The sequence below is a fragment of the Verticillium alfalfae genome, genomic scaffold, assembly GCF_000150825.1.
Source record: "Verticillium alfalfae VaMs.102 supercont1.20 genomic scaffold, whole genome shotgun sequence".
Taxonomy (NCBI): Eukaryota; Fungi; Ascomycota; class Sordariomycetes; order Glomerellales; family Plectosphaerellaceae; genus Verticillium; species Verticillium alfalfae.
The window spans coordinates 24,574-46,019 of NW_003315019.1; the positions used below are offsets into that span (position 1 = coordinate 24,574).

Sequence of the window (21,446 nt, forward strand, 5' to 3'; positions counted from 1 at the left end):
ATATAACTTGGAGGGTCAATGTATGCATGAGACTGTCGCGTCAACAAAAAAATAGCCGATTCTTTCAGCGTTCCAGTGGATCGTATACTCACCATCAGAATGACAGTAAAACTGAATACAGATCCTCGTCAGTGTGAGCAACTTTTCTTCATTGCTGTTGGGTGGGGATTCTAGCAGGCTGACGATGGGCCCCCCACTGGCCCCAGCCGCAAATTTGAGCCTCCGCCTCGAGCAGCCTCCGACGAGCCGAAAGGTTATTTGCACCTCTCAGCCCCGCCGTCCATCAACAAACACCCCGCGAGCTTCATCCGACGGACGTCAGCATTGTCGAGTTTGGCATCATGTCACCCCACATACTCTTGTACTTCATCCCAGGCAATCCTGGCTATGTCGACTACTACACGGACTACTTGCACGACCTCAAATCAAGGGCCGCTTTCGCCGAGGGCCACATCCACGTCCATGGGCGCGATCTTGCTGGTTTCCGTGATGACAGCCACAGACCATTCACACGCGACAGCCCACCATATGATCTTGAGGTTCAGATAGAAACCATCTTCAGACACGTGGCGTCTCTCCGCCGGACGAACACGTCTCGTGATACCCCCGGAACAGTGGGTCAGCCATATGACCTTGTCGTCATCGCTGGACACTCCGTCGGTGCATACATAGCTCTTGAAATCTTCCATCGCCATCAAAAGGACCCTTCGGCTGCACCGCACCTCAATCTCCATGCTGGTATCCTACTTTTTCCAACCGTCACGCACATTGCGCAGTCGCCGAGCGGCCGTCGGCTGGCCCTCCTCGCATCGTACCCGGCCGTGGGCGGCATAGCTCACATTGTCGCGAAGGCCATCCTCTTCTTCTGGCCCGCTTGGGTGCTACAACTCTTCGTATCGTTCATCCTCGGACAGTCACCAGCCGCGACGAAAACCACTGTCGACTTCCTCAAGAGTCGCGATGGCGTTTGGCAGGCGCTTCACATGGGCCAAGATGAGATGCGCGTCATCGCCGAAGACAAATGGGATGATGCGTTATGGGATCTTCCAGCGGCAAACCGGTCTTCAAACCCAAGCCCCCGTTTCTTCTTCTTTTTCGGCGAAAATGACCATTGGGTCTCGAACCGGTTCAGGGATCACTTCATCGCATCCCGTACCAAGCACGTTGACAACGGATGTGCGCATGTCGAGATTGACCAAACCGGCCTTCCTCACGCTTTCTGTACGACGCAAAAGAACAGTCGAGCAGTTGCTGCAAAGACTGCAGGCTGGCTGCGTGAAATATGGGATGCGGCGAATAATTCAAGCAAGTTGGAGTAAATTTTCGAATTCTTATTTCAAGATCTACAATACACAAAAGTGCAGTACGTTAGCTTCAATCCAGAACACACCACTTCTCACGTCAAAGTCAGGTAGAAAGTGAGGTCGACCAAGAATCAACCAATTTGGGAACAGTCACAGATACATCATCGTACAAGCTGATATGGCCTTTCCCGTTCATCGCGTACATCTCTTTCGGCTCTGCAGCTTGGTTCGTAGTTTGCCAGCTCATACCTGTCTTTACTGCTTGGTCACTGATGATCAAAAGTAAGGGCTGGGGTATGATCCAATCCATCGAAGTGAAAGAGGCATAGACCGCCATGAGCTCCGCACCGCGCCGAACGCATTATTTCGTCGAGTATGGGTGCTTGCACCGACCTGGTATTTCATGATGTTTCTTTGCCTCTTACCCGAAACTTTCGAAGATTTTCAGCACTTCAGGCTGCAGGCCTTTTGCTTCTGCAATGTGATCTTCCGTGGCATAAATTAGCTGTTGCTGAGTGTTCTTTGGCAGTGCTGGCACGTGTAATATGGCCACAGAAAAACAGCACAGATGCGAACCTCAGTCATTGTAGCAGATGCCTTAATACTCAAACGCGCAAACAAGTACGAGTCCGATGCGATCTGAGTCAATGCTCACGCCACGATCCATCGTCCAGAGGAACGATGCCGCGCTCTTGAAGTTCTCAATGCTCCGGGAGGGTTCCTCCAGGCAATGAGGCTCAACGCCGCTTTCGCCGTAATGTGCGGCGTTGTAGGAGGGCGTGGAAACCAGTCACCACGAGACATCCAGGATGTATACCAGAAGCTTCCTCCTTGGTGCCTGCGCTAGGATGCTCGAGTATTTAGACGGCTCCTTTGCGATTGGGTGCGGAAGAATCGGTCGAAAGGAGATTTTCAACAGCACTTATGCCCCGACCAGGGAATTTGACCTGGCGGCAGGTCAATGCGATGAAAGATGAAATGCGTGCTTCGGTTTGGCCGCCGTAGATCCAGCCACTGACCAATGTAAGCAAATAACGCCTAAGAGATGTGGGCGGGCGCCAAAGGTGGTTTATATAGCTCATAGATAGTGTCAGTCGCCATGCATGGACTTCAAGTGAGGTATCACGTAAATTACTCAACTTAATCAGAAATACTCCTGCAGTCCACTACAATATCAGCATTTATCGAGATTTTGATGTCTTAATCCAGGGCTCACCAGGGCTTCCATAATGGGGTCAGGCCTCATATCCCCCCCTGACTGTGCACTCCCCATATCACCGTCGCTAACAGTGAATGCCCGGTGAGCACTACAATGATCTGCGTCGGAGGCGTATCTCGGGCCAGCACGTGTTCACGAGCTATCGAGCAACAGGTCCATTCCCAGGTTGGTGGTTGCGCACTGGACATGTGCTTGGAAACCTTTACAAGAGAAGCATTCAAAATCCAATTTTGCAGCAGCTAGATGAATATTTATGTGATGACACGCAATCTTAACCACCGAGTGTAATACGGAACACAAAACTGGACCGAGATGCTAGCGACCTCGACTCATGTAGACTCTTACATATATTACAGGAAATATCCGACTATGACGTACAGCTCAGGGTACGACTTCTCGGCTAGACTACCACGAAGTTCGTACTCGATATGATTTACTTCATTTAAAATAAGGTTGGCTAGACTCTTCTTTATTCTACTCTTTATCTGGTGATAGTGCATTTAGGACTCCGTCTTAGCAAGACGCTCGACGATGAACCCTTACAATATGCCACAACTTCACCGTCGATATTGTAGTCTAAAGAGTTGAGATGGGCAACCTACGGACACAAATAGTAAAGAAAGTTTGCATTGCCTCCTCCAGCCGGCCGTGATGAGTTGCGACGGATAGACTTCTCGTGCTGTCGTCGCCAACCATGTAAGCCAAAATATCCACTACAGAGTGCATCAAAACCTTGGAGAGCCAAAACATACAACACCGGGGATTCGCTGGTGGTCACCCACCCAACTACTGATCCGGCCCTTATATGGATCATGGTTCGGAGAAATGTCCTCCAAATATGGCAAACTTTTCTTCCAAGCATGGTAGAAGGGTCATGAACCTGCGGCCGGGTACAGTGTGTGTTTTGACTTTCGGCACGGCTGATACTGATGACATCCAATGATCGTGTGCGAAAATCCCAGCGGCAATGGGGGGAGCCCGCCGCTTTGAATGCCATGCTCAATATCCTTGAGACTTTTTGAACCCCCGCCTCGTCAATAAACCCCCCGTTCAATTTAGGAATTCGCCTCGACCCCAAACTAGCCATTGAAGTCACGCTTTTGACCACCTTATTTTGCATGGTGAAGAAAAGGATAGAGAATCACGTGATCTTTCACATATCAAAATCTTGTGCTGCCATGATAAAAAGAGATAAAGTCATTCACCGGGTCAGATTTTCAAGGTTGCTATGGCTGCTGATAAGGAAGAATGTTTGAAATAAGCAGATGAGGGCTCATCTGTCCGCTCCATAAAGTGACACTGAACGGCTGAGATCTGCTCCGACGATGGTCGAGTCGGCCTAGGATGGGAAAGGTCACGTGATAAGCCTAGAAGTGTGCGTTCATTCGTGTAGGCCAAGCCGCGAGGGCTGACTAATAAAACTGCAGCAAAGCCAGGCTTTCGAGGGCAGGCTTTGAGTCGCCAGCTTAGGCCACTGGCAATGCGCACTAAAGAATCCAGTTACAGTTCCATTAAGGGTTAAGAAGTTTATCAAGCGCTCGCTGTGCTGGAAGAACGTACCTTTCAGTCCAACAATATGATTACCGTGTTTTGCGAAGTTGAAGATGTCTAACAATGGTGGTGCTTTCGATTTTTTGCACAAGTAGGTGGGGAACGAAGCATATTGCATGTACGGTATTATGCATACATACCATATCTTGCATACTGGCTTAGAAGGGCCATGTAGGAACCGTAGCCATACCGTTTCAGCATCAAACACCACCGTTTAAACACCGTCTCCATATCAAATGATGTGTAACCCACCCCACCCTGACAAATCACAATGTGCTTTGTCACCTCATGAGAGGTTGTTATATGCAAAACATCTAGGATCAGAGCGATCATCAATCCTTTCGTAGCAAGAAATTTGCAATGTCTTGTGCATAAGGAGGGGGAACAGAAACAGTAAAACGCCTTCATCTCCGACGTATGCAATGGGCACGACAACTCAGTAAAACCTCAAATATACTGTTAATGCATAGTGGTCGTGTCTCACTTCACTTAGGCAAGAGTCTCAATGGTAAATACTGTAAGAAACTGACCTCCCACACCACTGGGCTATTCTCTAGTCACTGCCATCTACGGAAAATTTGGGCGGACGCTTTTCGTACTAGTCAGCAAGAACTCAATGTTGTTTATCTGGGTTGACTACTGGAGTCCTGCCGCCAGGATGAATGAATCCAACCATGCGCCACTTGCCTTGAGCGCAGATGTTATTCTAGTCTCTCACACATATCTTCAGCCCACTACAGCGAGCAGCATTGCTGAGGTCCGCTAGCAGATAACTGAACGACGAGGAGGAGTCCAACATGACGAGAACGATCCCCGAGTTGTGACGCACCTGTGCACGACCCAAGAGGAACTGGGCTACGGGCTCCAAGAATATCCGGAGCCAGGCTAATCACGAGTGACTCATTGAGTGTTTCATCACCAAACCGCGGGTCAAGGAGTAGAAGTGGCTCTTGAAGCTCTCACCCACGCTGATGAACTGGGGTGCGATTTTGCGACGGAGGCAGGAGCATGACCTTGAGCCATACAGTCAGGGTCCAATGGGAGCGTGGACCCGCACGGCCAGCCTCTCGTTCTCGGTGGAATCAAGATCATGGTATACAGGGTTAACTCCGCATGCCAGTCGCTTCCGTCATGACATTCAAGGAGATCCGCCTTTTCTTAGACTGCGTGATGATAAGGCGACCGAAAGTCTCGCATTTGGTTGGCTACGATCGCCCGTTCGTTGTGAAGAGTCATCCTGCTCGGCTTCGAGGTCGAAGGTGCGCTGTCGTTCATACGGCCAACCAATGCTTGGTTCAGTAGGACATGCCTCTTGTGATATGCCGGACGCGACATCGTGACAGGAGCGTAGCGCGCATTTAGGTGGTCTCAATCGAACTTTCGCATGCGAACTCGCGCCTAGAGGATCCGGCGGATCTGCGAGTGGGCTTCACGTGCTTTAAAGCGGCCACGTACCTGGCTTTGTGACGTCTATCTTGATGGCCCGTCATTGGACACCACCTTGATCAGCAGTGTCCAAAGGAGTAGCCGCACTGTCAGGGCGCCATGCATTTTGTAGGCGACGTGGCGGAAGGGTGCACGGTGCGGCTCAAGCTCGCCGCCTTACAGGTCGAAACGTCTCGTTCAGCGCAGTAAGAGCGCCGACGTGCACACTCGAACCATGCCCACCCCTACTGCAACTGACGAATACCATGCAAGCCAGCCTGGTGATAAGCTAGCATGGCTTTCATGTGTAAGGCAAGGGCATGAGGCGTCAGGCCTCAGGCCGCAACTAGCATGTCGCCCCCGTCGTTCACAGACTGTAATACACTGCCCGTCTCGTGCCACCGACCATTCGTCTTGTCTTCACAATAGCATCCTCCCTGTCTTGCTCCACCGGCCAAGCTCTGTTCATCATTTCATTCCTGGCATCCGGCATCCGGCACCCTGTTAGACATTCATCTCAGACCTCTCTTCTTGTGCCTGTCTCACAGGCGCTCTTCTGGACCTCCTGCATGCTCATTTTCCGGCAAACTTTGAGCCATCCGAACGCGCAATCCCCCTCCTACCCTTGCCTTTGGCACACTGCGACCGCACCATGTCTTCTGTCTTCCCTCCAGAGCCCCACCCGCCCGCGATGGCACCTGGGGCGACTGCCGTTCGCGTCGAACCACTGTCCCATCTCTCGATGAGTCGGGAGCGACAGCGAAAAGCCCGTGAAGCCTTAGCCCAGTTCCAGGCAGAGCCGATCGCCGGCAGGGCATCAGTCACTCACGTCACAAGGAAGCAAAGGCAGAGCTCGTATCAAAAGTGGCAAAAGTAAGTTCGCCTTGAGTGCTCCGAAGACCATGAGTGAATGCTGAGCCAATCTGCAGCTTTTTCCGCAATGTGCTAGGCTTGAACCCGGATGACATCTGGCTTCGGCTCTGTGACGGAAATCCCGAATCAATAGGATACTGCCAGGCCTTTCTTCACGATTATGTCGTCAACTCATTGGAGAAACGGGTCAGTCTGGGACCGGAAGAGTACGAGCTTGCGAGAACTGTGACTTGCACCAAGACGATATTGGAAGTTTGGAAGGGCTTGGTAAGGCATGCCGACGATCACGTTCTACAGGCAAAAAGGAGAAGTGATCCAAAGAAGTCGGCGCACTGGACGCTGTCGGTGTCAGAGCGTTGCACAGGACCAGTGTCCAAAATCAGTCTGGTGAGTCGCCGAGGTGCCGTCCGCAGCGCTTTATGCCACACTTGCTGAGGTCAGAGTTCGCTAGTGGATCCGAGAGGGACTGACAGACTCGCTGGGATTACAACGCGACCAAACGTTCGAGAAGGTGGAGATGACCGAGAAAGATGTCTTGTTGATTTTGACAACATTGTGGCAACGGGCAGACGATATACCCTGCACCGCATCTGAACGCGTTGCCTTCCACTTTGGTTCTGATGATGGCCATCGGAGGCTTTCGTCAGGGGACATTGACGCGCTTTCTGTATAGCCAAGTCAGACTGGATCTGGTGCAGGATCCATCCTGCAAAGCTCCCCACCGACTAGTAGCCACGCCCACTGTGTTGCACAACAAACAGCAACACAAGAAGGTGATGAATAGCCAAGACCACAAGTCAGGCCGCTCTTTTTAGAAATGGCACTTGTAGCCTGCTGACTTGTGATTTTTCCAGACTTTCATTTAGCGTGACATCCATGCCTTGTCTTCTTACCGACCTCTCAAGCTTGATCATCAGCAAGGCTCTCAAGGATAAAGCATTTAGCGGAAAGTATGGCTCGGCTCTCGAGATGCTGTCGGTACCAAATCTGCAAGGACAACATCTTATCCCACTGCCGTGGGACAAATCCATGCTGGAACGCCCCATATTCGAGATATCGCCCCAAAAGTACCATCAAATATGGCAGCGTACTCTGCTCGTGCTAGGCTGCCGAAGAATGGATCGCCCCTACTCCTTGCGCGTAGGCGCGGCTGGACGAGTGGATGGTAAGACATGCAGCGCCCTACAATGACCACCAAGAAGGTCAAGCTGAACACATTCAGGATCCTTGACGTCCGCAGTACGTAGTCACATCATCTCGAATACGGAGGCTGTGTTCCGAAAGAGCTATCAGCCAGTTCATACAAAAGAGAACCTGGCTGCTATCGCCTTTTCTACTGTTGCGGGAGACAATGAGCTTCTTTTCGAATTTCTTCGACAGTCCCTACTCACACGTGATGATAACGCGCCTATAGACCCGCATCCAGAGGATTACGCAAAGTGGAATCAGCGGAGGGATATACAAGAGCTCGACAAGCAACTTGCCGAGATCCCACGTACAACGGCAGCTGACAAAGAGAACGCACAGAGGATTGCATCTCGGCGTGGCCATATTGTGGCGACACTGTCGAAACTCCAAGTTATGCAACGTCGTGAGGAATACTTTCTTGAGGCCGACAGGTTAAGAGGCCAGGGACGTTCAATAGAGCACCTCGTCAGCAGAACGATGCGTCCCAAAGCCGGACGCTATACTGTCAGTTCAGCAGCCGCGACGATTATCAGCCGCTACATGGTACGATGTTCGGGAATCGACATGCTGGCCACGACAAAATACATTGACCTCCTTGTCGCTTTCCTCTCTAACAGATTCTCGGAGGTCGAGCACCTCGAAAGCACTGCGACTACAATACTCACGAGTCATGGCATCGATAAAGAGGCAGACAAGCAGCTTTTCTTGCAGCCGCCGACGATTGAGCCGCCATTGCCAGTGGAGAAAGGACACATAGGAGTCAACATGGCTACTGAATATCGGTGTCTGTTCGGTTGTAAACCACTGAGCAGCAGATATGCTCTGAACAGACACGTGGCAAGCATTCATAGAGACACATTTTCAACACCGTTCCACTGCCCCGAATGCTTGTCGCAAGATAAGAAAGAAATCATCATCAATGGGCTGTCCGAATGGATCATCCATGCTACGAGATACCACGGGAAACGCAACGCACCATATCGCCCTCAGAAATCGTCGCCGGCCAGCTCAGGGCGATCTCGCCGCATCAGATCACCCCGAAAGGCGGAATGCAAGCTTTGCCAGGGACAGTTCGCTGCCGGCAATGGGTTTTCAAGGCATATGAACTCGGCGCACCTGCATCAAGGCCTCTTCGATGAGCCTTTTCCCTGCCCGGAATGCAAAAACGCGGGGGTAGAAGTTTGGATCGAAGGGATTGAGTGCTGGCGCGAACACACTTGGGAAGTGCATGGTTACAAGGGCCAGACAGGGAACAGGAAGTCTGATGAAGAGCCTGAGGCAGCTGGGCTGGGCGGGATGGGTATGGGGAAGAAGAGCATACGGGTGTAGTCCCAATGGCGCTATTGCAAAAGACACCATCTGTGGTACCTGTTTGCCGAATTTGAAATCGAACAACATGCGGGCGCTTAAAAACCGAACACGAAGCGGGATCCCGCGCTTGGCTCCCCTCACGCAAAATGACTTCCGGCAACAGGCAATGAGGTCCGCCCTCTGTATTTATGTGTAAGATATAATACAAAGTGGGATGTCTGCGAAAGGAGTAACAGTTTTTGCACGGCGAATAAGCCGCCCTACGAAGTTGCAGTCGCGTTCGCTTTGACAACATGTCGAAACGTCAGCAGATAACTCCGCTCCCCCTGAAGCCGTACGACCCAGAGGAGATCCGCAAAAGTCGGAAGCGTGCAGCCACCAAGTTTTCCAAGCGCCGCAAGACGTTCTTGCGCAGGGCGCATGATCTGTCGCAAGATTGTCAAGCCAAGGTGTACACCTTCATCGAATACAATCGCCGCACATGGGTCTTTACGAGCGAGCCGGATCAAGCGTCATTTCCGCCTACAAAGGACGAGATCGTAAGACGAGATGCTTCCGAAACAGGTCGTGCCTGACTGACTGCTCGTAGCTTCGAATCTACCCGCTTCCGGAGATATTCATACCCAGCATGTTCTCCACCTTGCCACAGGTTCACAACGACAAGCATGACGTGGTAGATTCCGCGTTGTCAGACGGGTTTGATACTCATGTCGCTGATCAATGAGCATCAAGCAATCGTAGGAATTGCAGGCGAATGCCGCCAATCGTTCGACAGAGGCAGTTTGTATGGCGGGCCGGGCAATCGGGTGAGGACCAGACCGATAAGTCCATCGAATTGCAGAACTGCGACGTCGGAGGCATGCGACAAGAGGAACAAGAGAACTCGCACACAGCAAGGGACCCCCCCCCCCTCGTATCTTGCCTCCTCAAAGGATGCTGAGGTATGACGTGCAGTCGAGGTCCACTGTCACCGCTGCCGACAACTATGCGGGAGTCGGGTTGACTGGTCTTCCATGGCGGGCACGGTGCTGGAGGATCTGCCTTACCACTCGTTCAAGATATGCCAGGCTCTCTGTTCTTCTTTGATCCCTGTTACTACGAGTTTTGAGTTGAAACCAGTGCCATCGCAAATGGGCTATCGTCGGGGCCGCTCTGCATGCTGGCTTCCGATATCCTTCAAAGGCTCGTATTTATCCGATGGTTGTCGTTGGAACTTGGGATTATAGGATGTGTTGGGTGCTTCACAGAGTATACCTCAGTAATAAAGATCTCAAACCTGGGCCACGAGCTCTGTGGCACGTGAATGACTCTTACACAGATATGTGTTTACCAACATTGTGCTTGGTCGCAGTTGACTCTTCACGAGGCCCTCTGGAACTCCTCGCAGACTGGTCTTGGCATCCAGAGTAGGCCAGCTCCAACGTCACTCGAAGCACCATATTCGTGCCTCTGACCATCACTACCCGAGGCGCTAGGGGCCTGCCGTCGTTCTCCCTTGCTCGTGAGTCGATGAGAACAGTGACGTGACGGCCACGACTAGCTGAGGGACAAACTGAGGGAAGCATGGCTTACTCATCGCAGAATTTTGTCCATAAATACAAAGGCTTCCCTTCCACTTTACACAATTCATCATCTTCTCAGCACAGCTCCTCCTTCCACTCACCCTGTGCAACGACCAGAATACACGCCATGAGCCTTTGGAACACTTGCACTCTCCAGGCGAGAGGCCTGCAGTCCCTAACCCAACAACTACCGCAACGGAGAAGCAAGTTGTGCAACCACACATCGGATCCGTCAAAGTTACTTCCGTGCAGTCTTCAGACGACCCCGACCATGACCATCGTCCAGTCGGTCAAGCGGTCTTGTTCGCCAAGGAAGCGGGGCAAACGACGACCAGTCCAAAAGCCAGCAGGCTGACACCCAACGTGGCGACGCCTGCCACGCTCCCATGTGGCCTGCTCGAAAGTGGCAAGACCGTAGCCACTCTCGGTGACGCAACTCTCCAAGCTGATCTACCGGCTTCTTCCAAACCAAAAAAAGCACGTAAGTGACGCCCCATGAAGCCTCATAACGCAACGATGGAGAAGGGTCCGTAGTGACAAGTTTTCCCCACCAGCGTTGTCACGGTCGAAGCCGGGCACTACCCAATCTCGTCCCAAAAAACGCGCCAGAGAATCATCGTTCGAGCCGAAGCCGAAGAGAACCAACATCACAAAGGCTGCCAAGCTCAGTAATCGCCAGGATTTTGAGGTAGAAGACTTTCAGGGGTTCACTCGGCAGCCAGACGGATCCATGACTTGCTTGGCGATCTGGGCTCCTACAGAAATACCACTTAGTGATGTAGTTGGTCCAAGAGCAATGGAGATTTGCGAAGAGGCCATTGTGTCTAAATTTGGCGCGGAGGAATGGGCGAAGCAGAAAGCTGTTTGTTTCGGCGAGGCTCCAAACCGCACCATGTAAGCAGCCCCATCAAGTCTGATTCGGGTGCGGTAGATGGTTTGCAATGGTGTACTTGTTTTGGATTTAATGTACGAGCTCGTTTGTTTGCACACACTCTTCCTTTATCTTATATTGTCAGGAGACTTTCCGACCGGTCAGTTTCACATCTGCACGCTCCCTACTCAAGCCTCACTCTCGGCTGTCTTTATCATAGCTCTTAGCCTTCGGGCATATCCTTACGATTGATCATCAGCCGAAAGTTGTCTTGGTTCTACCAACATCTCGCCGGCCTGCCGTGCATCTGCATGTGGCTTGTCAGGAGGCACGTATGGAGCCACCGAACAGGGGGGCTGGTTAGGGGGGAGGGACTGCGAAAGCGCATATATAAGGGCTGCGGAGGGCCAGAATTTTTATAGATGTAGTCCTATCCCCTGCCTAACAATTGACTGTGGATACCACTTGCGGAAGACCTCTTCACTATGCTTATCCCCAACGCTCTGGCAGGACTCGTGCCCGGCATACCCACTTAGAAGCTGAGAGGACCACAGGGAGCTGTGTCAGTGCCCGTTATCCGTAGTGTTAATCTGGAGTTGATGCCGAACAACCAGCTGCGTGGGTAGCCCAAAACACTGTGGCCGTCCACCAGCGCTGGATCGTCGAGTTGTAGCCATTCCATGACGGGGTGTCGTTGCATGAACCGCACTAACGCAAGGACTGCCACACGTACGTTGGCAAGATATACTGAGCGAAGGTTGGGACAGTCCAAGTGATCGAGAGGGATGACGGTCAGTCCATTGTGGCGGCAAAAATTCATTTGGAGGTCTTGCAAAGCGGGAAACAAGGAAAAGAAGGACTGGAACATTGCAGGAGTAGTGTTTGCCATGTTCATCGATTGGATGTCGAGCTTGGTCACGGAACCCAGCGCCGCGTGCAGAGGGGCGATGGACTCAAGGTTCAGTGTGCCTTCAATCTTCACGTCCTGGATGCGGGCGTAGTTAGGAAGCACTGTCAGAATATCACTCGCGAGTCGATCGACTGCGTTTCTCCGGCACGGGGATAGCCAGATCTGTTGGCACAGTCGGGTGAGTTGGACGTTTTTCTTCGGTTTCCGCGCATGGGAACAGGCATGGGAGATTGTGATCCGCTCGAGCTGTGGCAGAGAACTCAAAATCTGGTTCAGTCGACGGATGTCCCCATGGCGACTTCTAGACCCCTCGTCCGCTACGAAGTGACGATAGCGTGGGAAGGCCTGTAAAGCTTTTTCCTTCTTCGACGGAGATTGCGACACAAAAGGGTGCGCTTCGTACACCTGGAGCGGGTGAAGCTGCCACGCTTTGTAGTCGCACTTCGGCCACTCGCCATGATACACCGTGAGAGCTCGTGTGAGCGGACTTGTTTGTTTGATGTGGTGCGCCAGACCCGACAGTGCCGAAAGGGTGTTGAGTACGCAGAGGTGACGCGAAGCCTCGGACAAGCAGGCATGGTTGAAGTGACTGGAAGTCAGTGCCAAATTGAGAAGGCTTCGCGAGTCTAGATACGAGACGAACTCGCGGATGATCTCATAGGGCATCCCTTCCATGGTGAAGGTGGGCGGACGCAGGCTGGCCCAATTCAGCGAAGGCGCAGTCGCAGGCGCACAGTAGCGTAGATATGGCCGTTGTTTTTCTTCTCCTGTTGAGGCTCATCCTGGATTATCGCAATCCTGATTAAAGCATGGCATGATTCTGGATTTTGAGTTTCTCATGGACTGTAGTGGGAACCTGTCAGAGTTTATTGTCGACTACGTAGGCAGTCACAGTGGACGGATGGGGTCGCGGTGTGTCAATGAGATGCGTCATTCAGCGGGCGATGGTGGGTGCACAGCGGCGCACCCTGGGTCAGATCCGACATGAGGCTTCCCCGCTGAGCGAACACACTATAGCCGCGCGGTTGCGCAACCTGGCATGAGATGACCACAGTACCGTAGAGACTCAAGCCGCTGCGGAACGTTGGAATAAATCAGATTATTGACCATTGATTCATGGCTTTCTAATTTGCACTGATCCTATCTCTCCCAATCAACGCATGGCCGATGCCGGACAGGCTGGACAGGCTGCATGGGCTGGACCAGCTGGACCGGCCCCCTCAGGCGAGAAGTAGTCTCTGGGCAGAACAATGCATTGGCTCCATTTCATGGTGGATTAAATACTGCGTTGCGATGTCCGCTTGCAATCTCTGTGGAAGATGACGTTTGCCTTGATTGAGTATTCTGACTGCTGATTGTGCCACGCAAGCCGCATCCGAAGGAGAAGCACGTCTCACCCCGCTCACCACGTACGGCAAACGAGTTATGCGGACAAGCGGCTAACAGCTTGCAAGATCCATTCTGGGTGTAGATAACCTGAAGCCCATCGACCTTCGCACCCAGTCTTCATACTCAAGAAAGACCTCTTCCACAACGCTGATGACCTCCGCTATCTCCCTGGTTTGCTCCCGAAGCACCTGTCGTTGGTAACCTCCCTGTTCGCGCAGGATTTCCAGGCGTCCGTGATTACTGCGCTGCTTGTCGCGCAATGCGTACATCTCTTGCTTCAATCTGTCGTTCTCGTCGCGAAGACCCTTGATCTTTGCATCCAACGCCGCTTCGGAACAGTCCCGAGGCTTCTGAGAGGAGCACCGTGGAGGCAACGCCAACGGGCGTGGCCATAATTGGGTTTCTCCCCCATCTTCTGATGACGTAGGTAAAACGGATCTCTCCGCGATGACCAGGTCAACACGCATGGTGAGGATGGGAAAGTAAGTCGGGAGGGATCTCAGTACAAAAGAAAGATCATGCCTCCTTCATTCGTACCTAGACCAGAAGGCCAGTCTAGCAGGGCTTCGGCGACGCCGGCTCGCCGCAATATATCCTATTCCGCACATGAGGAAGCCGCAGTGCTCAAATCGGCACTCATGAGCGAATCAGCTTGTCACTTGTGGAAATGGAGGCGAACTTCGGACTGCCCGATTGCACAGGCCCATTTTGAATTTCTGAAGGAGAACGAACATGGAGACGGATCTAAATGAGGAAACAGGTATTGGAGACAGAATTGTCAGGACAGCTGTGATCCGGCCGGTGCCGGCCTGCATAAAAAGCGAAACTCTGCCGTCCATCCATGTTTCTGCGCTATCGCGCACCTGATCCAGCCTCTTGCCTTTCGACATGAAGCAGTCCGACGTGCTCGTTCGGTTTCAGAGCCAGGGTGTCACCAGGAACATGATTGCCCACGTAGCCGCCCTTTCTTCTGCTGTGGCATACAGTGATGCGACCGACCCTGATGCGACTGATTCTGCATGCCCGAAGGACCTGGATCCTCCCTCGCTGGAAGCCTTCATCACGCAGCTTGTGATACGCCTTCAACTTACGCCTTTGGAACTTATGGCATCGCGGGTCTATCTTGGCCTCTTTATCGATAAACTGTCCGAAAACGGCATAGGAAGACGTGGCCGGAGGTGCACAAATCATCGCGTTGTCTTGAGTTGTCTGATGGTTGCCAACAAGTGCCAACGGGATCGCGCGTTCAATAATCAAGTCTGGACTACTGAAAGTCGAATTTTCGAAAGAGATCGACAGATATTAGGGTTTCAGAAGCACGAAGTAAACTGGATCGAAAAAAACCTGCTGGGCCTTCTGGATTGGAAGGTCAACATTGAGCCAGCGAGACTAACAGAAGAAGTCCAATATTACTTAGCAACAAGCGACTTTTTACAGATGAAATGATGCATTCGCATGTCCGCTGAAGAACAACGGCTTGATATGTAGCATTCAAGGGAATTTGAAAGGCTGGCCTCCAGTAGACGTACTTGGAAAAAAAGCGTGGACCACTTGGCTACTGAAAGCGCGTGAGCATCCTTAGTGACGGTTTGTGGCCTCCCAGACTGCAGAAGGATATGAAATTAAAGAACAGACAGATCGCATTACTCTAGAAAGAGAAATAGGTGGAAACGAGAAGACGTCGCTTCTGCAAGATTTGCCGAGCTCGTGTGATCCATGGGTGGAACAAGGCAAATCACTTGCCCGCCTAGAGTCGAACTTGCTGTGATTACTGTCCAACAATGTAAGCATACTAAGACGTTTCAATGGTGAAACAGTCCAACGTAATGCGGACTCTTGATGAGGAACATAAACAACATTAAAAAGCAGCGAGCATCAGCAGCACGGTGTTCGGACAGGCATACACATTATTAGCGACATTCGACGGGATCAGGACTTGCGTGGCTTACAGAATCAATGTATGAGATACAGTACTACTCACGATACGGCACGTTTCTAATGGCACTCCAGATACTTCGCCCAGCGACATCCTAGGAGCTCATCCAGCCTATGAAGTCACCCCGTCGTTCTTCCTCTCAAGCATGTCCCACACTTCAGTGGAAACCTCGATTTTCTTCATCTTCTTTGGAACATTCTGTCCGGCCAATTTCCTCCTCCCGATCACGATTTGATCTCCCTTCTTATTGCCCAAGATGTCGTTCAGAGTTGTGCGAGAAGCAAGCTGCAGATGTTTCGTACCATCAACGAGAAACAACACAAGGGACACCCTCTCGGCTTCATCGGATGCCACAAGAACGACGTTCATTTTGTCCAGAGTCAGTCCCGGAAAGTCAGCCTTCGTGCCCGACGGCATGGCTACTTTGCCGAGTTGCCGAAAGCTTGCCTTGTGTCCCCCATAGCGACTGCTTTGCACGAGAAAGGCTCTCATGGATTCCGGATATTCTGGGTTCTTCCCGGGTGCTGCAACCAAAAGCTGCCCCCGGTACACTTCGGTCACGATCTCCCCGTCGAGTGGTTTGTTTTTCGAGCCCGTCTTCTGGTCCGGATCGGACACAAGCTGGATGAAAGTACTTCCAACTTGTGTCTGGTCCTTGGGAGGGTGCAGGGGCATGGCAAGGAGCCTTTTCGTATTGGTGCTCCAGAATAGATCCGACTTTTTAGCGGGCGTGGTGGATCGACGACCTTCGGAGTCCGGCGGCGTTGCCATGCGTCTGTTCTGTGCTCTATGCGTGTTCGAACGGGTAGGAGACTCGTACTGCTCTTCATCGCTCTCTTCCTCGTCCTCACTGCTTTCCTCTTCGCTCCCTCGATTCTTTGAGGACGTGCTTCTCCTCGGGCTGCCCTCTGACCTCGTCTTCTCGCTGCTCCGAAGGACGTAGTTGCCAGTGCTTTGAAGCTCCTTCAAGTAGAGCGTGTCGTTGAGCCACGATAGGCTAACGACAAGAACACCGTTGTCACGCGCATACAAGATGTCTTTCTGAAGGGTATCGAATTGCTGTTGTGATGCACAAAGGTGGGTGGTCTTCTTTGTGGCGGTCGTCTGATATTGCCCGCCCAAGGCACGGATCCCCTTTTTCAACTGCTCCACGTTTTGGTCTTCGGGAGTGTCAATCACACAGATGTACATATTTTTAAGGGGCCGGCCCTTTTCTTCCTTCTTATGCCGCTCATTCTTTCTCAGATCGTTCTCAGATTGGTCGCCAGAGCCGTCGCCAGAGTCGTCGCTAGAGTCGTCGCCGGACTCGCTGCTGGACTCGTCGCTGGACTCGTCGCCGGTCTGACTGTCGGAGATGTCCTGTTTGTTCTCGTCCTGCTGATCGAGAAGGTACGGCGTGGTGTTCACCTGCGACCCAGACTTAGAGCACTTCTCCAGCCATTTCACATCGACGATTTTACAGTCGTGCTGCTTTTTGGCCTTCTTAACAAGGTCGGAGGGCCTATTGTACGACTCCCGGGTGGCTATGAGGTGCGTGGTTTGTTTGGAGAAGGATTTCTTGTAGGTGCCTCCAAGCGTCTTGATATCCTTCTCGATCTGCTGGTGCGTTCGATTAAACTTGCCACAGACGGTGATAACGCAACCGGAGAGCGGCTCAGACGAATCGCCGTCCGTCTTACGTTTGTGCCTAGGGGCCATATCGATTGTCTGTAGTGAATGGAACCAGAGGAGGCAAGTTGTGTCTGAAAATGTTATGTTGAGAGGAAACCTGGATGGAGCTGCGTGGGTTTATAGGCCAAGTGCGTTGCCTCGCAGCGAGCCTAGAAAAAGAAAACGAATTGCGGAAAGCAACAGGCTAGTGCAAGTCAAAAGTCACAACCGACATCTAGGGGGTTTATTTTCAGTTCCGCCGAATGAATGCTGGAGGCGGCGGTGAAGGGATCGGATCGGGATCGAATTGGAGACGTGCGACGCCGAATCTATTGCGACAAGCTGGGTTCCCATCCGGGCTGGAGGGTTTCGTCAGAGCAACTCATCCATACCGCGAGAAAACCCTGCTGAACACACATACTGTACTGTACAATACACACAGACATGGCGAAAGTAGTGTCCGGTCATATGTTGAGCACAAGGCGCGTGGCGACGCGTAGAGACGCGTGCCGCAAGGCTCGTGGCTACGATTCAGCATTGAAAAATCTATTCTAGGCAGCTTCATGTAGCCGTTTTCTCGTCACTGGCCTCGACGCCGCGTTTCTCTTGCCGCCCCACACCCTCTTGCCAGCACCCCTTCCGCCGGCCTGACCCGCAACGACGGCATCAATCGGTCGATGCGACCTCGGCTGATACTCGGACTCAACAAACTCGATGAACGTGCGGCCGCCCATGGCCGCAATGACACCAGCACGCATGCGCATGGTAAAATCTGGGTCTCCGCAATCTGAACCATGCCAACAGGATTAGTCTCCGAAGCACCCAGCAGGCACGACGGCAGGAAAGAACGGTCACGTACTGATGACAATCATTTCGCCTCGCGTCCGTGTACTCTTCTCTCGAATTCTGTTCGTCATCATCTCCATGACGTCTGCCCCGCCCGGCGCGGCAGAGGTGCACTTCCAGTGATCAGAAGGCGGGAACGGTCGGAGCCTGGAGGTGCGGGGGCCGGGATAGAGACACCACACCACAAGCAATCTCTGGAACGAGGCGGCGTCAGTACGACAATTGACAGCAGCACCGCATCTTCACGTCATAGCAGCCACCCACGGGAAGAAGGACAGACTTACGTTACTTGGGTCCAGACGCTGCAATGCAGAGAAGAAGTCGGCTGTCCATCTTTCCTGCTTCTCGTTTTCCAGCATCCACAACAGGTCGACTCGTTGCGTTTTGTCATGGAAGAGCACACGCGACAGAGATGTTCGCTCCTTGCGAACCGCGTCCAGTCGACGTTGGAAGCTTTGTCGGTGCTCCCCCGCCGCGCTCGACGCGCTCAACACGAGCTCGGTCTCTTCCTGCTGCAGGCGCTGGATGTGCTCTTCCGTCGCTCGGCGAGCTGCAGCGCATAAGGCAGCACTCCGGAAATGCCCGCGCCTTTGGCCACCAGCATGACGTCCTCGTACTGGCGAAAGTCCGACTTCTGTCCGTAGGGGGCCGCCCAGCTTCAGCGCAGCGCCTTCCACCAGTCTCTCGAGCTGGCTCGCGAGTGTGCCGTCGCGCGCCATGAGGAACGACATGGTGCGCACCCCGTCCGGCGAGGCCAGATCGCCGGGCTTGAACCACAAGGGCTTCATCGCGTGGCCATGGACGCCCGGCACGAGCGAGCGTGGGAAAGAGGCCGGAAAGTAGATATTGAAATGATCGTCGGCCGAGGCCCGGATGGGCGCGTCCGCGTGCACGGTCACGAGGGCGGCGTCGTCATCGAGTTCCAGTCGGAGCACGCGGACGGTGACCTGTCGATACCACCAGACGGCGCGAACGCAAGCCGCAACAATCCAGCAAGAACATCCCACCGTAATGAGCGCACGGCTTACGAGCACGGGCAGAAGGTAAGCATGCCATACCAGGCCGGCCAATGCCGAGACTGCCAGGACGAGGTGGGTGACGAAGAAGTAGCGGCCAAGACGCCGACGTGCTACACTCACAGACAACGGCAGAATGAGCATCAGCGTGCTGAGTCCCTGGCAAGATCTTAGTCTTTACTCTGTACAGCGCCTTTCGGCGAGCGACAAGTGCCACTTACGATGTATCCCGACGCGACAACGGCACCAGGCCTCGGCCGCAGAGCCAGGACCATGAAAGCGTGGATCAACGCTTGGGCGATGGCGACCCTGCCGATCCAGTGATGAACGAGGTTGACGGTACCGAGAGGTACGTTGCACAGGGAGGTGAGAACGTTCGTTCGAATGACGATGGAGAGGGGGACCAGATTGACGAATGCAGCCACGCCTGCTCGTCTCTCCACCTCTCTCAGCGTGGGCAGGGCACTGAAAGGGTATAGCAGAAGGGCGATGTTTACGCCAGCGTACGAGAGGACGGCCAGAGCCTCCCATCGGGTGGCGCCCGTCCAGTGCTGCCGGCGGACGAGCAATGGATAGGCCAGATGCTGGGCGTAAAGCACGCGTACGTAGGAAAAGGCCTGCCGCAGAGGGCGGGCTACGAGGTGTGCAACTATGAGGATGTAGAAAGAGAGCATGTAGTAGTGCAAAGCCTCCATTGTCGCAGTCGGCAGTGTTGTAGGGGCGAGGAGCGGAAGTGGCAAAGGGCACACGGGCAGATGGGCAGATTGAGGAACGCCCGAATGATGCCTGGTCGCCGCCCGGGCATGATCCAGGTTTAAGGGGCTACATCAGAGCCTATGGGGCGCTTGATGCGTGCTTGGTGGTGTGCTAGGTGGGAGAGATGCCAAAGTTGACAAAGCAATTGAAGCGACGCCAGGGCCCGTGACAGCACGGATCAAACCCGCAATTGATGTCAAGATGAGATCCAAGACGGCTCACCCAGGCGCCCTCTGTGACATGGCGCGTACGCCGTTCCGATGGATAAGCGCCGATCGCAAGCGCTGGCCGTTACCTATAATGTCGAAAATGGCATCAAGATTGGAGGCTACCAGCGCCTGCTCAAAATAAACGGGCGGCAACGACGGGCGGTGGCCTGGACGTCCGCCTGACCAGTCCCGTGCGCCGGTCCCCCATGCGAAACGCCGTGTTGCCGCGCCCGTAGCCCCACTCGCCTGTTTCGGCGGACCTGCTTCGGCGGCTGGATGTGAGATTGCAAAAGACGGAGGCCGGACCTGAACACCAACCGGGCCGTGCGACGGCGTTGCTTTCTAGACGCCGGGCCTATACAGTCGCCCCAAGTCGAGGAGGCTCCACGAAAATAGAACCACACAGCGTAGGCCCCCTGAACACTTGCAATGCTGCCGACGGGATTACCGCAGGCGGCATAAATTCAACGACCCTCCCTCGTTCCCTTCGTCCCTGTGTCACAAGGGAAAAGGCCAAAGGCAAAAGTCCAAAGAAACCAAAACGCAGAAGCGGCTCGCAGCAATCAGGGTTCTTTCAAGCCGGGTTCTGTTATTGATTGTCCACCACTGAGCGTCACCCCGGTGGATTGTCTCCGTACGAGGCCAGTTCTTCCACCATGACGCGCGGGAAGAGCAACAAAGACTTTCGCAAAGGGTTCGAAAACCGAAAGACCGGCATCTTCAAAAAGTCGGACACCTTCTACCGCTACTACAAAGCCAAAGTGGCCGTGCTGGTAATCGGCCACGATGGCCACCTGGAGGCCTACGAGTCTCAGCATGGTCTCATCCGAAGCTTGACGGCGTCTCCTGTCCCGCAAAAGACCATCTTGGGGCCCGACAACTTTGAGACGGTCGCAGCCAGGCACGCCATAACGCCAGCACCTAGCAGCCCGCCTGCGGTGGCCGCTTCGGCTGACTTGACCGGTTCGACTGACGCGGGCGACGCAGCCAACGCGGCTGACTTGGTCGTCACGGCAGTTGGATCCCCCCCGTCGTCCTACTTTACCTGTCTCTCGGGCAGCTCGAGCGACGGTGCGGAGTCCTATTCGAGCCTGGACGGAGAGCTGTCTGTGTCGCCTCAGGCGCCGCTGGCCACCATGTTGGCAAGCAGCTCGTCGTCCAGTGGCCCGTTGTCCAGTGGCCCATTGTCCAGTGGTAGCAGCGGGAAGGACACAGATGAGACTGCTCCCATGTTCAACGACTACGACTTTGTCAACATGGGAGACACAGTGTTCCCATCTATGTTTCTGGAAGGCGACATGCTAGGCACGACATGTCGGCAGCAGCCTGAGATCTTCCCTGCCATGGGCATGTCTTACGCTCAAGCCGCCGATACGGCACCACACGGGACCGAGTCATCACGTCGGAAACAAGCCCTGCTTTCGTTGGCG

At 53.4% G+C, this 21,446-nt stretch overlaps 9 protein-coding genes across 9 annotated transcripts in view; 5 read left to right on the top strand and 4 right to left on the bottom strand.

Annotated features, from left to right (window-relative positions):
- Nucleotides 1-306: 306 nt before the first annotated feature.
- VDBG_10166 (conserved hypothetical protein) lies at nucleotides 307-1,319 on the top strand (the record flags this gene model as incomplete). The annotated part of the gene is made up of 1 exon (XM_002999571.1): nucleotides 307-1,319. One exon carries the CDS (start codon nucleotides 342-344, stop codon nucleotides 1,317-1,319), a length of 978 nt encoding a protein of 325 aa, XP_002999617.1.
- Nucleotides 1,320-6,151: 4,832 nt separating this feature from the next.
- On the top strand, nucleotides 6,152-8,889 carry VDBG_10167 (conserved hypothetical protein; the record flags this gene model as incomplete). The annotated part of the gene is made up of 5 exons (XM_002999572.1): nucleotides 6,152-6,372; nucleotides 6,429-6,759; nucleotides 6,942-7,039; nucleotides 7,227-7,537; nucleotides 7,787-8,889. The coding sequence occupies 5 exons, from the start codon at nucleotides 6,152-6,154 to the stop codon at nucleotides 8,887-8,889; spliced, it is 2,064 nt and encodes a 687-aa protein (XP_002999618.1).
- A 275-nt stretch (nucleotides 8,890-9,164) lies between these two features.
- VDBG_10168 (predicted protein) lies at nucleotides 9,165-10,185 on the top strand (the record flags this gene model as incomplete). Its single annotated transcript, XM_002999573.1, has 2 exons — nucleotides 9,165-9,410; nucleotides 9,461-10,185. The coding sequence occupies 2 exons, from the start codon at nucleotides 9,165-9,167 to the stop codon at nucleotides 9,593-9,595; spliced, it is 381 nt and encodes a 126-aa protein (XP_002999619.1).
- A 947-nt stretch (nucleotides 10,186-11,132) lies between these two features.
- On the bottom strand, nucleotides 11,133-12,889 carry VDBG_10169 (predicted protein; the record flags this gene model as incomplete). The annotated part of the gene is made up of 4 exons (XM_002999574.1): nucleotides 11,133-11,382; nucleotides 11,551-11,678; nucleotides 11,833-11,862; nucleotides 12,038-12,889. 4 exons carry the CDS (start codon nucleotides 12,887-12,889, stop codon nucleotides 11,133-11,135), a joined length of 1,260 nt encoding a protein of 419 aa, XP_002999620.1.
- Nucleotides 12,890-13,653: 764 nt separating this feature from the next.
- VDBG_10170 (predicted protein) lies at nucleotides 13,654-14,070 on the bottom strand (the record flags this gene model as incomplete). Its single annotated transcript, XM_002999575.1, has 1 exon — nucleotides 13,654-14,070. One exon carries the CDS (start codon nucleotides 14,068-14,070, stop codon nucleotides 13,654-13,656), a length of 417 nt encoding a protein of 138 aa, XP_002999621.1.
- Nucleotides 14,071-14,491: 421 nt separating this feature from the next.
- VDBG_10171 (conserved hypothetical protein) lies at nucleotides 14,492-15,049 on the top strand (the record flags this gene model as incomplete). The annotated part of the gene is made up of 1 exon (XM_002999576.1): nucleotides 14,492-15,049. The coding sequence occupies one exon, from the start codon at nucleotides 14,492-14,494 to the stop codon at nucleotides 15,047-15,049; it is 558 nt and encodes a 185-aa protein (XP_002999622.1).
- Nucleotides 15,050-15,650: 601 nt separating this feature from the next.
- VDBG_10172 (predicted protein) lies at nucleotides 15,651-17,237 on the bottom strand (the record flags this gene model as incomplete). Its single annotated transcript, XM_002999577.1, has 1 exon — nucleotides 15,651-17,237. The coding sequence occupies one exon, from the start codon at nucleotides 17,235-17,237 to the stop codon at nucleotides 15,651-15,653; it is 1,587 nt and encodes a 528-aa protein (XP_002999623.1).
- A 503-nt stretch (nucleotides 17,238-17,740) lies between these two features.
- On the bottom strand, nucleotides 17,741-19,746 carry VDBG_10173 (predicted protein; the record flags this gene model as incomplete). Its single annotated transcript, XM_002999578.1, has 5 exons — nucleotides 17,741-17,976; nucleotides 18,049-18,229; nucleotides 18,320-18,982; nucleotides 19,175-19,210; nucleotides 19,273-19,746. 5 exons carry the CDS (start codon nucleotides 19,744-19,746, stop codon nucleotides 17,741-17,743), a joined length of 1,590 nt encoding a protein of 529 aa, XP_002999624.1.
- A 926-nt stretch (nucleotides 19,747-20,672) lies between these two features.
- VDBG_10174 (predicted protein) overlaps nucleotides 20,673-21,446 on the top strand; it is a gene marked incomplete at both ends in the record, with an annotated part of 1,042 nt that continues 268 nt past the window's right edge. The window contains one exon of the mRNA XM_002999579.1: nucleotides 20,673-21,409. Within this exon, the coding sequence (XP_002999625.1) occupies nucleotides 20,673-21,409 (737 nt within the window). The remainder of the gene's footprint in view (nucleotides 21,410-21,446) is intronic.